General features: G+C 46.5%; 1 protein-coding gene across 1 annotated transcript in view; it reads right to left on the bottom strand.

The window, feature by feature from the left end:
* Positions 1 to 490: 490 nt before the first annotated feature.
* Positions 491 to 15,201, bottom strand: part of LOC123793862 (transport and Golgi organization protein 1 homolog) — an 86,836-nt gene continuing 72,125 nt past the window's right edge. The window contains exons 11-15 of the mRNA XM_045799884.2: positions 13,293 to 13,363; positions 11,538 to 11,700; positions 10,858 to 10,940; positions 2,988 to 3,141; positions 491 to 2,397 (exon numbers count right to left, since the gene is read on the bottom strand). Coding sequence (XP_045655840.2) covers positions 2,147 to 2,397; positions 2,988 to 3,141; positions 10,858 to 10,940; positions 11,538 to 11,700; positions 13,293 to 13,363 — 722 coding nt within the window. The 3' untranslated portion in view covers positions 491 to 2,146. The remainder of the gene's footprint in view (positions 2,398 to 2,987; positions 3,142 to 10,857; positions 10,941 to 11,537; positions 11,701 to 13,292; positions 13,364 to 15,201) is intronic.

Raw genomic sequence — 15,201 nt, 5'->3', positions numbered from 1 at the left:
GTGTTTATCCCAAAGATACAGACGTAGTGAAGAGAAGGGCCATATGCACCCCAATGTTCACAGCAGCATTGTCCACAATAGCTAAATCGTGGAAGGAGCCGAGATGCCCTTCAACAGATGACTGGATTAAAAAGATGTGGTCCATATATACAATGGAATATTACTCCGCTATCAGAAAGAATGATTTCTCAACATTTGCTGCAACATGGACGGCACTGGAGCAGATAATGCTAAGTGAAATAAGTCAAGCAGAGAAAGACATATATCATATGATTTCTCTCATCTATGGAACATAAGAAATAGGATGATCGGTAGGGGAAGAAAGGGATAAAGAAAGGGGGGGTAATCAGAAGGGGGAATGAAACATGAGAGACTATGGACTATGAGAAACAGACTGAGGGCTTCAGAGGGGAGGGGGGTGGGGGAATGGGATAGACCGGTGATGGGTAGTAAGGAGGGCACGTATAGCATGGTGCACTGAATATTATACGCAACTAATGAATCATTGAACTTTATATCGGAAACCGGGGATGTACTGTATGGTGACTAACATAATATAATAAAAAATCATTAAAAAAAAAACAAAGAAAACAAAGCTGAGGCTCTGAGTAGGCCCCACGGAGAGCTGGCATTCGGGCTGAGACATCAGCAACACAGGCAAATCCGCAGGATACTGTGGCAGAAGTTCTGGGAGATGCAGGCGGGGAGGGGACTCAGATGCAGAGGGTGGTGACAGGGCTCGAGCTAGGGCGGCTCCTGGTCAACCCCGAATTCCCCACTAAGAGCCTCACTCAGGCTGAAGCCAAGGCAGCAGCTCTCTGATCTCAGTCCTGTCTTCACTTTCTCACACGGGGGCACACAAACTGAGGCAGACAAGAATCCCCAAAGAACCAAGTTAAATTTCCCACATCTCCACGGCATTCTTTCACACAGTTCAGAACCTTCAGAAATTTAGGGAAACAATATTTTTATAGATTATGAATGAACAGCTTTATGCCAACAATGACATTTTCATGCAAATAACTGCATTATTCACACTGTGTGACAGACACACGCAGCAACTCGGTGTGGACCTCACTCTGCCTTCACACTCACTGCTTAAGCTGCTGGCCTGCCAGGAATGGCCTCCGCTCTACCTGAGAGAGACCATCCACTCCCCTGAGCACCTCCATCCTGCTTCTCATCCACAGTCTCCTGTTTCTGTGTGACCCACGGCTCCCTCTCTTGTCCTTCAGATACATCGCTGGTGCTTCCCTTATACGGAACACAACGTCTGTGTGGTTTAATGAACGTGTCCCTCCCTTCTCTTAGACACCCTAAATTCCTAATGTTAAGACTAGACCTCATCCCTTCCAGAGTGCAGGATATGGTCTCTGTACAGCGTCCCTGCGCACACCTGCTGTGCTGAGCTCTCGGAGAAGAGAGGCTCTCCTTCACCGCAAAGGGACCTGCCAACCACCTCAGTAGGAGTGAAAGATGAAGTCCATCAAATGGATCTCCTGAGCAACTTGGAGAAAGTGATCACCTCCTCAGCAACATTCACTCCCCCATGACATGAGACGCCTGCATGAAGGACTGCTATTCCTTATGGGGGACGCACCAGCGTCTGTCTCTGACCCATGCCACAGAAAAGACAGAGGACGAGCCCATAGGAAGTGACTGAGCCACATTCCCACAAAACCTCCACACCTGCCTCCAGCATCTGCCACTGTCTCTCATTCTCACCTCCCTGAGCCGACAAGAGGGCTTCCCCCAAGTATCCACAGGCTGCAGAGGAAGGGGCAGACCCCAACCCTAATGATGAATCAAGGGACCAGAGACCTTCCTCAGTGGTTTATGTAACTAATGAAATGTCAGCTCAAACTCAACACACTGCACATGAAGTGAGAGGTGTTTCATCCCTCCAGGAACAACAAATGTGGACTCTGGACATGCACAACAGTAAGAAACACATGTCTGCCATTGTGCAATAGAGACACTTCCTTCACACCAATGGCACCTAACCCACTGCTCAATATATGGAAATAGTTAAGCACAATGCATGTATGACGTGAGAACTTCAGGATGTTACAGTGTCCCCAGCTGGGTTTCCCTTGCAATGTCAAGACATCAGCACAAACTCTGCATTTGTTCCATCCACACATCCCTAAGGTGATGATCTGGAAACACAGAAGCCTGTAGGCTCCGGCATGAAGACTTGGCATTTTAAATGGTAAATGGCACCACACAGATCCCAAGATATACCTAACGGATACAAGGCCACACACGGTGCTGCCCAGACAGGAACAGGATTCCAGAAATGGTTACAACTGGAAACAGCCACTGTATTTACCTCCTTGGGCGGCATGCCGCTGTTGTCCCCTTGAGCGCCACAGGCGTCTGAATGGGACCAAAGCCCTAGAAGAGACAGAGGTGGATTCAGATGGGTGTTGACCACACAGGATTCAAGCCAAGCCTCTACACCTGCCCCAGCCTGTTCCACTCTCCCACTCTCAGGTCCCTTCCAGATGCAGAGCGTTTCTCACAGGTCTCCGCTGACCTCTGTGGACAAAGGAGAAACCAGTCCCTCACTCTTGGGGATATGACCACTCCGCACAGTAGAGATGATTTCATAACTAATCAATAACGCTGGACAACTGGGGCCTCCACACGTGCAAGTGATGTGAAGACTGTGCTCCATTAAGCCCAGAGCCCAAAACATCATGTCTGTGCAGTGCACCTGGGCAATGCTTTTATGTCTGTCTATTGCACAATGTCACACTTCTTCTCAATGGCAGACCCCTGCTGCCCAGTTCTGTATGGTGAAACGAGACAGTCCACGAAATGGATGTCCACAGAAAGTTGAGGAATGTTCCTGTGTCCTCACTCAGGTTGATCCTTGCATTGCAAAGCCTCGTGGTACCTCCTCTACATCTTCTCCACCGACACATGTAGTCACACGATGAATACGCGCTACAACTCACATCATGCAATCCAGATCATCTTACCACATGGTGGCGGAACGAGGGGCAGGGGAGGCCCGCATGTCGACCAAGGTGGAGGAGGCTGAGGTGGCCCACAGCCAATGAAGCCTGGTAAAGTTTGGTCCATAGGGCAGGGCATGCAGGTGGGCCGAGGAAACCCTCTCACATCTGGACCCACCTGCAGACAGACAGGAAAATAGTTTGGTGAGACAGACAGAAGTTGTAACACCAAGAGATGAAACCCAAAGAAAGAGCTCTCAGCATCTGCCTCCTTCTCCAATACCACGTTCCAGCAGAGCCGCATCCGTGCTAGAGAACTTGACCCCTCCCCACTGCTGCCAACTATAACAAGGGGGGAGAGGGGAATGGGTATTACAGGAATAACCTACTGTCACCAAACATCACTAACCATGTCTGCCAATGGTCACTAGCAAGAAGTAGCATCTTCAAAGATGAAAAAGGAGCATGGCAAACTAGTGAAGGCAGGACACTCCAGACACGGAGGCATCGGGATCCTGGACAACACTTCATCTTTCCTCCTCAACCACACAGAATATTTTGGTTTGTTAACAAGAGAGAGAATGTGATGAAACTGCCCTTTCTTCTCAGGAATCCGAGCCACTCGAGGTGAATCCTTTGCCTACAAGCCCGTGACTGTCCCCACGCTGCCTCACTTCCTGACAAAGGCGTCTTTTGCTCTCTGCAGTTTCTGTCCATGGCCACAAAGACGCTTGAGGAATTAGGGGCCTGTGATCTGACAGGGGAATTGGAAAAGTGTTTTCTAAAAGACACATGATACCAATAACCTTTATATACACTCAGCAGCTGTGCTTATCTTAACACACAATAACTCAGACATTTCAGCACACTGAGTTCCAGGGTAATTTTGTTCAACAGGAAATTAAGATGGGAAGTATAAATAAGAGAATTCACAAAAATGTATACGCTTTCCAATGGAAAACTCCAGAACATGTGATGAGAGAAGAATCCTGCTCTCACTGTGACTTAGGACCAAACGACCTGCTCCTAGAAGCCCAACTGAAGGGCTTGTGGGGCAGTGGTCATAACATACCCCCTTCAGAACGTGTGTCAGAGTGCATTTGCAACAGGACACCGACAGGTTTGATTATTCAAAATAGTTGTAGAAGGGTATAAGTAGAGGGATTCTTTTTTTTTAAATAATTTTTTATTATGTTTTGTTAGTCACCATATACTACATCCTTAGTTTTTGATGCAGTGTTCCATGACTTATTGTTTGCGTATAACACCCAGTGCTCCATGCAACATGTGCCCTCCTCAATACCCAGGTCAGCCTATCCCAATCCCTCACCTCCCTCCCCTCTGAAGCCCTCAGTTTGTTTTCCAGAGTCTATCATCTCTCATGGTTCATTCCCCCTTCTGTTTACCTCCCGCTTCATTCGTTCCTTCCTTCTCCTACCGATCTCCCCGCTATTTCTTATGTTCCATAAATGAGTGAAACCATATGATAATTGTCTTTCTCTGCTTGACTTATTTCACTTAGCATAATCTCCTCCAGTCCTGTCCATGTTGTTGTAAATGTTGGGTAATCATTGTTTCTGATACCTAAGTAATATTCCATTGTATATATGGACCATATCTTAATCCAGTCATCTGTTGAAGGGCATCTCGGCTCCTTCCATGATTTAGCTATTGTGGACAATGCTGCTATAAACATTGTGGTGCATATGGCCCTTCTCTTTACTACGTCTGTATCTTTGGGGTAGTGCAATTGCTGGATCATAGGGTAGCTCAATTTTTAACTTTTTAAGGGACCTCCACACTGTTTTCCAAAGTGGCTGTACCAACCTGCATTCCCACCAAGTGTGTAAGAAGGTTCCCCTTTCTCCACATCCTCTCCAACATTTGCTGTTTCTTGTCTTGTCAATTTTTGCCATTCTAACTGGCGTAAGGTGGTATCTCAGTGTGGTTTGGTTTGAATTTCCCTGAAGGCTAATGATTTTGAACATTTTTTCATGTGTCTGGTAGCCTTTTGTATGTCTTCATTGGAAAAGCATCTGTTAATATCTTCTGACCATTTTTTGATTTGATTATTTGTTTCTCATGTATTGAGTTTGAGAAGTTCTTTGTAGATCTTGGATACCAGTCTTTTATCTGTAGTGTCATTTGCAAATATCTTCTTCCACTCCGTGGGCTGCCTCTTAGTTTTTCTGACTGTTTCCTTGGCTGTGCAGAAGCTTTTTATCTTGAAGAAGTCCCACGAGTTCATTTTTTCTTTTGTTTCTCTTGCCTTTGGAGATGTGTCATGAAAAAAGTTGCTGTGTCTGATGTCAAAGAGGTTGCTGCCTATGCACTCCTCTAGGATTTTGATGGATTTGTGTCTCAAATCAAGGTCTTTCATCCATTTGGAGTTTATCTTTGTGTATGGTGTGAGAGAGTGGTGGAGTTTCATTCTTTTGTATATAGCCGTCCAATTTTCCCAGCACCATTTATTGAAGAGACTGTCTTTTTTCCACTGGATGTTTTTTCCTGCTTTGTCAAAAATTAGTTGCCCAAAGAGCCAAGGGTCCATTTCTGGGTTCTCTATTCTAATCCATTGGTCTATGTGTCTGTTTTTGTGCCAGTACCATGCTGTCCTTGTGATCACAGCTTTGTAGTATAGCTTGAAATCCGGCAACATGATTCCCCCAGCTTTGATTTTCTTTTTCAACAATTCCTTGGCTATTCAGGGCCTTTTCTGGTTCCACACAAATTTAAGGGCTGTTTGTTCCAGTTCTTTAAAAAATGTCATTGGTATTTTGATCGGGGTGGCATTGAAAGTGTAGATTGCTCTGGGTAGCATAGACATTTTAACTATGTTTATTCTTCCGATCCATGAGCATGGAATATTTTTCCATTTTTTTGTGTCTTCTTCAATGACTTTCAAGACTGATCTGTAATTTCTAGAATATAGTTCCTTTACGTCTCTGGTTAAGTTAATTCCAAGATAACATATGATTTTTGGTGCTATTGTAAATGGAATGGATTCCCTAATTTCTCTTTCTTCAGTCTCATTGTTCATGTATAGAAATGCAACTGATTTCTGAGCATTGATTTTGTATCCTGCCACATTATTGAATTGCTCTATAAGTTCTAGTAGTTTGGGGGTGGAGTCTTTTGGGTTTCCATATAGAGTATTATGTCATCTGCGAAAAGAGGCAGTTTGACTTCTTTCCCGATTTGAATACCTTTTATCCTTTTTTGTTGTCTGATTGCTGTTGCAACGACTTCTAGTACTATGCTGAATAATAATGGCGAGAGTGGGCATCCTTGTCATGTTCCTGATCTTAAGGGAAAGGCTTCCAGCTTTTCCCCACTGAGAATGATATTCGCTGTAGGCTTTCCATAGATGGTTTTTATGAAATTGAGGTATGTACCCTCTATCCCTACACTCTGAAGGGTTTTAATCAGGAAAGGATGCTGTATTTTGTCAAAAGCTTTTTCTGCATCAATTGAGAGGATCATATGGTTCTTGATTCTTTTCTTGTTGATATGATCTATCACACTGATCGATTTGAGAATGTTGAACCACCCTTGCATCCCTGGGATTAATCCCACTTGGTCATGATGGATAATCCTTTTAATGTACTCTTGGATCCTATTAGCTACAATCTTGTTGAGAATTTTGGCGTCCATATTCATTAGGGATATCGGTCTGTAATTCTTTTTGATGGGGTCTTTGCCTGGTTTGGGGATCAAGGTAATACTGGGCTCATAGAATGAGTTTGGTAGTTTTCCTTCTGTTTCTATTTTTTGAAACAGCTTCAGGAGAATAGGTATTATTTCTTCTTTGAATGTTTGGCAGAATTCCCTGGGGAATCTGTCTGGCCCTGGACTCTTGTTTTTGGGGAGGTTTTTGATCACTGCTTCAATGTCTTCATAATTAATTGGTCTGTTTAAATAATCAATTTCTTCCTGTTTCAGTCTTGGTAGTTTATAGGTTTCCAGGAAGGCATCCATTTCTTCCAGGTTGTTTAATTTATTGGCATAAAGCTGTTGATAAAAGTTTCTAATGATCCTTCCTATTTCATTGGTGTTGGTCGTTATCTCTCCCCTTTCATTCCTAATTTTATTAATTTGGGTCCTTTCTCTATTCTTTTGAATAAGTCTTGCCAGTAGCTTATCTACTTTATTTATTCTTTCAAAGAACCAGCTTCTATTTCTGTTGATCTGCTCGACTGTGCTCCTGGTTTCTAATTCACTGATCTCTGCTCTAATCTTGATCACGTGCCTTCTGGTGGGTGGGTTAGGCCTGTTCTTCTGTTCCAGCTCCAGCTTCTTGAGGTGAGAATATAAAAACTGCATTCTAGATTTTACTCTTCTTTTGAGTGAGGCTTGGATGGCTCTGTATTTTCCCCTTAGGACTGCCTTTGCAGTGTCCCATAGGTTTTGGACCAATGTGTTTTCATTTTCATTGGTTTCCAAAAATTGTTTAATCTTCCTTCTTAATTCCCTGGTTTACCCAATCATTCTTGAGCAGGATGGTTCTTAGTTTCCAAGTGTTTGAGTTTCTTCCAAATTTTTCCTTGTGATTGAGTTCCAGTTTCAAAGCATGTGGTCTGAGAATATGCAGGGAATAATCTCAGTCTGTTGCTTTTGGTTGAGACCTGTTTTGGGACCCAGTATATGGTCTATTCTGGAGAAAGTTCTATGTGCATTCGAAAAGAATGAGTATTCTGTTGTTCTGGGGTGTAGTGTTCTGTATTTATCTATGAAGTCCAGTATATCATTCAAAGCTCTTGTTTCTTTGTTGATTTTCTGCTTAGGTGATCTCTCTATTGCTGAGGGCAGAGTGTTGAGGTCCCCTAGTATTAACGTATTATTATCTATATGTCTCTTTATTCTGGTTAAGAGTTGGCTTGTGTATCTAGCTGCTCCCCTGTTGGGGGCATAGACACCCACAGTCGTCATATCCACTTGTTGGATACATCCTTCAAGAATAATACAGTGTCCCTCTGCATCTCCAACTACAGTCCTTAGTTTAAAATCCAATCCGTCTGATAAGAGAATTGCCACTCCAGCTTTCCTCTGAGGTCCACTGGCATGAAAAATGGTTTTCCATCCCTTCACTTTCAGTCTGGATGTATCTCTAGGTTCAAAATGAGTCTCCTGCAGACAGCAAACAGATGGGTCATGTCTTTCCATCCAATCTGTAACCCTGTGGCATTTTATGGGAGCATTTAGGCCGTTCACATTGAGAGTGACTACTGAGAGATATGATTTTAATGATGTCATGTTGTCTGTGAAATCTTTGTATCGATAGATTGTAAATTTCTTTCCTGTATCACTCTTGGGGTTTTTTTTTCTTTTATAGAACCTCCCTGAATATTTCTTGTAGGGCTGGCTTGGTGGTCACATATTCTTTCAGTTTCTGCCAGTCTTGGAAGGTCTTTTTCTCTCCATCAATTCTGAATGACAGCCTTGCTGGATAAAGGGTCCTTGGCTGCATGTTCTTCTCAGTTAGAGCTCTGAAATACCTTGCCAACCTTTAATGGCCTGCCAGGTTTCAGTAGACAGGTCTGACATTATTCTGATGATCCTCCCTCTGTACGTAAGGATTTTCTTCTCCCTGGCCGCTTTCAAGACTGTATCCTTGAATCTAATATTTGCAAATTACACTATGATGTGACGTGGTGTAGCTCTGTTCTCATTGATCTTGGGAGGGGTCCTCTCTGCCTCTTGGACTCGAATGTTTGTTTCCTTTGCCAGATTAGGGAAGTTTTCAGCTACAATCTGTTCAAATATCTCTTCTAGACCTCTCTCTTTCTTCACCCCCGCAGGGATGCTGATGATTCTGACATTGGAACATTTCATCAAGTCAGTAATCTGTAACTTACATTCTTGAGATTGGATTTTTTTTGAGCCAAGTTTCCATTTTTTCCTTCTCTTCCACCATCCCATCTTCTAATTCACTAATTCGTTCTTCTGCCTCATTTACCCTGGCCGTCAGAGCATCTAGTTTAGACTGCATTTGATTCATAGCATTTTTAATTTCTGCCAGATTCGCTCTCATTTCCACCCTTAGAGATTCTATATTTCTTGTTAATATTTTCGTTAATTTTTTTTCAAGCCTACACATCATCTTGACCATTGTTACTCTGCACTCCATTTCTGACAATTTGGTTATATCCATATCCATCAGTTCTATGGCAGAGGCCACAGACTCATTATCTTTTCTTTGCTGGGGGGATTTCTCTTCCTCGTCATTCTGATGAGGAAAGGTTGCAGGGATGTACAGAACCCAAATTATTGACCAGGACCCAGACAGTGTGCACTTGTTTTATAGGGACCTTAGGGATGTGGGCTTCTTGAGTTTTCAGCCTGCCTTCAGGGGGGAGGAGCCTGCCGCACTGATATTCAGGCAACCCTTTTTGGGTAGAGTCACTCTGTCCCCTGTGAGGGGGGATGGAGATGGGCACAATGTGAACCGGTATTTCTGGGCTTTTATTTTCTGGTGGCTTTCCCTGGTGGTTTTCTGTGCCTCTTCTGAGAGTCAGAGCAGCAGTGGCCGTATCCTAGCCTCTGTCTCAGAACAGAGAGATCACAGTCTGCCCTCCACTGAGCTCTCCTGGCCACTTTAATTCTGTTTCTGTCGGTGCTGCTAAAAACCCCCGCAGCATCCCAGGTTGTGCGCCCCACAGCCACTCTCCCAGCCCTCGGTTCCAGGGCTGACCCATCTCTGTCCTTTGTGCTTTTAACACTGCCAGCCACCACCCCTGTTCCCAAGCGCACTCCCGAGTTTCCTGTTTCAGTGTGGTTCTCGTGCACTCCAGAGCGCCAGTTTTCAGTCTGGTTGTGTGCATGCGCTCCCGAGCTCCCGGTTTCATCGAGTTCAAGCTCCTGGTTTCATTGAGTTCGAGTATGCACTCTGGAGCTCTGGTTTTCAGTCTGGTCGTGCACGCGTTCCCAGGCTCACGGTCTCAGTCTGCTTTCCTGTGGGTGCCAGTCCACGAGTCCAGCCTGCTCACCAGTGCAGGTGGCTACTAATTCCCGGTGCCCGAGTGGAGTGGCTCCCTCCCCCTTCCATTTATCTTCCGATATCTGTGCACAGATTCATGGCTCCCCGCTTCGTACCTCAATACTCAGTGCTGGAGATGTTCGTTTGTAAAGATCCAGATGTATCTTCCTATGTCTCGGGCTGATTTCATGGGTGTTCAGGATGATCTGGTAGATGTCCAGCTCAATTCAGGAGACCAGCTGAAAAAAGGTCCCCTATTCCTTCGCCATCTTTTTCCAACCCCCCAAGAAGAGGGATTCTGTACAGCATGTTTACCAGCAGAAGTAAAACAGGGATGACTTATGAAACTTGCCCAATCTAAGAACATTCCAAATGGCAAAGCAGAGAATATAAAATGGAGAGAGAGTTTCCCCTAGTTTCCAGTCGTGAGGATGACCACAGACCTTGTCACAGGTTAGTCATCTAACCCTAACATGAACACAACACCAATCGCACCTGAACGTACCCTAATGGGAGTCAGGCTGGCCAGAGACTTCAGTGTGTAGTGAGGCGTCATCCTCCTTGAGTTATTTCCCCCCACATGCATTGTAGGCGGGCAGGGGAGCACACACACACGTGTGCACACACATGCACATGCACACACATGCACATGCACACACACATACACACACATGCACACACGGTGAGCACCCTGCCATTCTTCACCTCTAACCACCTGTGGCTTCAGGAGGGGCCCCTGAAGGTGATGATCTGTAACGGAGAAGCCTGTCAGTCCCTGCGTGAACTGCCTGTATTTTGAGAGGTGAACAACGCCACAGACAAACTAGAGGATCCACCCAACAGACACAAGGCCAGGACAGGGTGCTGCTCAGAAAGGGAAAAGTTTCTGGAACAACTGGAAAAGGCCACAGTAATTACCTTGCCCATCCCCGGGTCTCTATTGGGCTTGGTGCCATTGTTCCTCATGGGAGCCCCACCAGCTTCAGCATCAGACCAAAGCCCTAGAACGCATGGAAGTGGATTCAGACCGGCATTGACTGTGCGGAATTCAACCAACCCTCCAAACTTACCCCCACCATGTCCCACCCTCTCCCACTTTTGGGTCCCTTCTCAGACACAGAGCATTCCCACATGTCTCTGGTGACCCCTGACGACAAGGGGGACACCTGCCCCTCCCCCTCGAGGAAGGGACCACTGTCCCCCCACCTTGCTTCAGGTGTTTTCATAGCTAAGGAAATAGCAGTAGGCTGCTCTGGGAAAACCGGCTACAAATGAAGTGAGCGGTGTGCCTCAATCCTCAACAGCCCAAAATGTAGTCGCTGGAAATGGTCTGGCTGAAGAATGTTATGTCTGACTTTCTGTAAAATGTCTGTCTCTCTCTACAAGAAACACCTGCTACCCAGATCAAAATGAGAAAATGACATGCCCCACGGTGTAGTAACAGTGTAGAAACTAATGAATCTTGGTATGTCTTTAGCCAGGTGAACCCTTGCAACGCAAAGCCCTAGGGCCCCACCTCTACATCTTCTCCAAAGTTTCCTCGTGGAGAAAGATGGATATGCTTTGCAGGCCAAGTCCTACTGTTCAGATCACCTTACCAAATGTGGGCAGTGGAGGTGGTTGGTGAGGTCCATGAGGCCAGCAGGGTGGAGGCGGTGAATGTGGCCCATAGTACAGGAACGGTAATAAGGTAGGGTCCTTGGGGTAAGGCCCACAGGGAGGTCCTGGGAAATGATGAAGCCCCGGTGCATCCATATAGACCTACACACAAAAAATAAACCATAGGCTGACATGAGAGAGAAAGGTAGCAACACTAATGAAAGCTGAAAACCAAAGAAACAGGTGTCATTCCCTGAAACCTTCCCCACCACCAAGTTCCAAGACAGTAACATCAGTGCCAGAGGTTACCCGTCTCCTGCGTCCCACCTACAGCCTGTAGTGAACAGATGCCGTGGGGATAAACTACTGTTACCACATGTAATATATGCCTGCAAATCTAGAGAGGCAAGGAGTCTGCCCCAAAGTATTGACAGAGTTAATACTAAACTAATAAAAATGTCTATGCCAGATGGGCCGGCATCTATGTTCAGGACCACACTTCACCTGCCATGACAACCACAGCATCTTCTTCTGTACATTGAGAACAGACAAAATGAGAGGCAATGGGAAGCCCAGTATCCACAATGGAAGCACAGTCATTCGAGGGTCAACTGGCAGCCTACCAGCCCCCACCTGACCCTGCCATGCTTCTCTCCCTGACAAAGGGGTCTTCTACTCTCCACAAGTGCTGTCATGGCCTCAGACTCCACTGAGGAGACAGAAATGTCTGGAGTCCTGCAGCGGACTTGGAAAAGTGCTTTCTGAGAAGAGCACCATCCCGGTGAGTTAGTGAGACCCAGCTCCGTGGGTCTGCGTCACTGACATTCAGATGCTCCTTGGCTCAGGCACAGAGCAAATGCATCATCCCTGGTGCCGAGAACCACTGAGCGGCCGAGTCGACATCCCCAGATGTGAACCAGCGTGTCTAAGGAGCTGGTGTGACACTCTCAGGATGGATCAGGAGAGACGCTATTAGCCTCACAGCCACCAAACCACATCAGAATCCGCTCACAGGAGCACAACTGAAACGTGTGTGAGGTGTGGGCCCTGCAGGGAGTCACCGGGATTCCCTCTTCGTGGCTGCTGCTCCAGGGGTGTTTTCTACTACACACCGGGCGCCTGGCAGAGCTATCCGTCCTCTCACCCAGGGCACAACTGGAGGGATTCTGGGTTGCATCTTTACTCACACATATGGAATGCACATGAGGTCACAACTCACCTTCTCTACCAGCATCAGAACTGCCCAGAGCACGGGGCACAAAGTGTGAGGCAGGGATGGCTTTTCCCATTTTCCAGTGAGGATTAGTGCAGACACTCTCCCAGGTTAGTCTCCTGTCCCGAACCAACAATGCTACCACTCCCACGGGAAAGCAAACTGCAAGGAGTCAGCCAGACTGGCCAACTTCAGTGTGGAGTGAGGTGTCACCCTCCTTGAGTTATTTACACACACACACACACACACACACACACACACACACACACATACACACACACACCGACACATAGAAGAGGGGAATGCTCTCCTGTCCTTCAACTCTAAGGGCCTGGGGCTTCAGGAGTCCCTGTCTAAGGTGATGATCTGGAAACAGAGATGCCCGTAAGCTCCTGCATGAACACTTGGCATTCTCAAAGGGGAGCAAAACCTCAGACAGATCACAGGACACACCCAACAGCCACAAGGCCAGGACCAGGTGCTGTTCACACAGGAATAACATCCAGAAACGGACACAACGGAAAATGCCCATAGTGTTTACCGTAGCCATCTCTGAGTCCTTTTTAGGGCTGGTGCTGCTGTTCATCCTGGGAACTGGTCTAGATTCTGGATCTGACAAAGGATGGAGGTTTATTGTGGTTTGTATACCCTCTATGCCTTCCTCCCCATCTTACACTTTCCCAATCAGAATAGAGGATTTCCCACATGACTCAAGCAACTCCTTTGCTAAGAGAGATACCAGCCACCTGACTCTTGCGGGACACACTCGAAGACCCTGGATCCAGTGTTCCATAAGTAATCAATCAACAGTGGATAGGTCGGGGAACAACTGGCTGGAAATCAACACTGAAACTGGGGTGCTCAATACACATCCAGCAAAATCAACTTTTCTTCAAAGATTAAAAATCTAAGTGAGAAAAGCCTTGGGTGGGTGATATCAATAAACCCTCAACAGGCAGAGCATGCATTCTTTTCTCAGGCCGCAGACTGATGGTTCAATGTTTGTGTACAGATGAGACCTAGCATGTGTGACTGGCTATTATGTAAATATTTAAGAGAAGAAATGCAGTAGATTAACTGTATAATCACAAGCAAAGGAAAAAAAAGGCATATTGAGCAGTAAAGCTGTGGCACTATACTGATAACATTAGAGGAGTAAAATGCACGAATTTCATTGACGAATGTAGTATGGTAGACTACAAATAAAACAAAAATAAAGAGTAAATCCAGATTAGGGTTCCAAGATGGCGGAGGAGCAGGAAACCTAAAGTTCATCTGGTCCCGGGAATTCAGCTAGAGAGCTACCAAACCATTCTGAATATCAATGAATGCAACTGGAGAACAAAGAAAAGAGTAGCAGAAACTCTATGAACAGAAAAGCGACCACTTTCTGCAAGGAGGAGAAAAGGTGGCGGAGGAGTAGGTGACCCCTTTCTCAGCTGGTCCCCTGAGTCGAGCTTGATATCTACCAGACCATCCTGAAAATCCACGGAATCAGCCTGAGATGCAGGAAGATACATCTGGATCTCTACAAATGAACATCTCCAGCGCGGAATACTGAGGTACGAAGCAGGGAGCCGTGAATCCGCACACAGATATCGAAAGATAAACAGAAGGGGGAGGGAGCCGATGTGCTCGGGTGCCGGGAAGCAGTAGCCACTTGCACTGTGGAGCAGCCGGACTCACGGGAGCGGTGTGCACTCACAAGATAGCAGACTGAGACTGTGAGCCCGGGAATATGTGTGCCACCAGACTGAAAACCAGAGCTCTGGAGCACTCACTGGAACCGCACTAAAACCAGGAGTTGGGGAGCACGCGCACGTCCAAAACGAAAACTGGACCTCCGGAGTGCTCACTGGAACTGGACTGATACCAGGAGCTTGGGAGCGTGTGTGTGACCAGACTGAAAACCGGTGCTCCGGAGCACACGCGAACCACACTAAAACAGGGAGTTTGGGAGCATGCGCGGGAACCGGGGACGGCTGGTGGTGTTAGAAGCACAAAGGACAGAGACGTGCCAGACCTGGAAGTGAGGGCTGGGACAGCAGCTGTGGAGTGCACAACCCGGGATGCTGCAGGGTTTTTAGCAGCACTGACAGAAACAGAGTTAAACTGGCCAAGAGAGCTCAGTGGAGAGCGGACTGAGATGTCTCTGTTCTGAGACAGAGGCTAGGATACGGCCACTGCTGCTCTGACTCTCAGAAGAGGCACAGAAAACCGCCAGCAAAAGCCGCCAGAGAAAAAGCCCGGAAATAACAGCTCACATTGTGCCCATCCCCATCCCCCCTTGCAGGGGACAGAGCGACTCTACCCAAAAAGGGTTGCCTGAGTATCAGCGCGGCAGGCCCCTCCCCCCAGAAGGGAGGCTGAAAAATCAAGAAGCCCACATCCCTAAGGTCCCTATAAAACAAGTGCACACTGCCTGGGTCCTGGTCAATAATTTGGGCTCT

Source organism: Ursus americanus, chromosome 2, assembly GCF_024610735.1.
Source record: "Ursus americanus isolate L20-20 chromosome 2, mUrsAme1.1.p, whole genome shotgun sequence".
Classification (NCBI taxonomy): Eukaryota; Metazoa; Chordata; class Mammalia; order Carnivora; family Ursidae; genus Ursus; species Ursus americanus.
The sequence above is the reverse complement of the archived record's forward strand: the minus strand, read 5'-3'. Positions and strand labels throughout refer to the sequence as shown.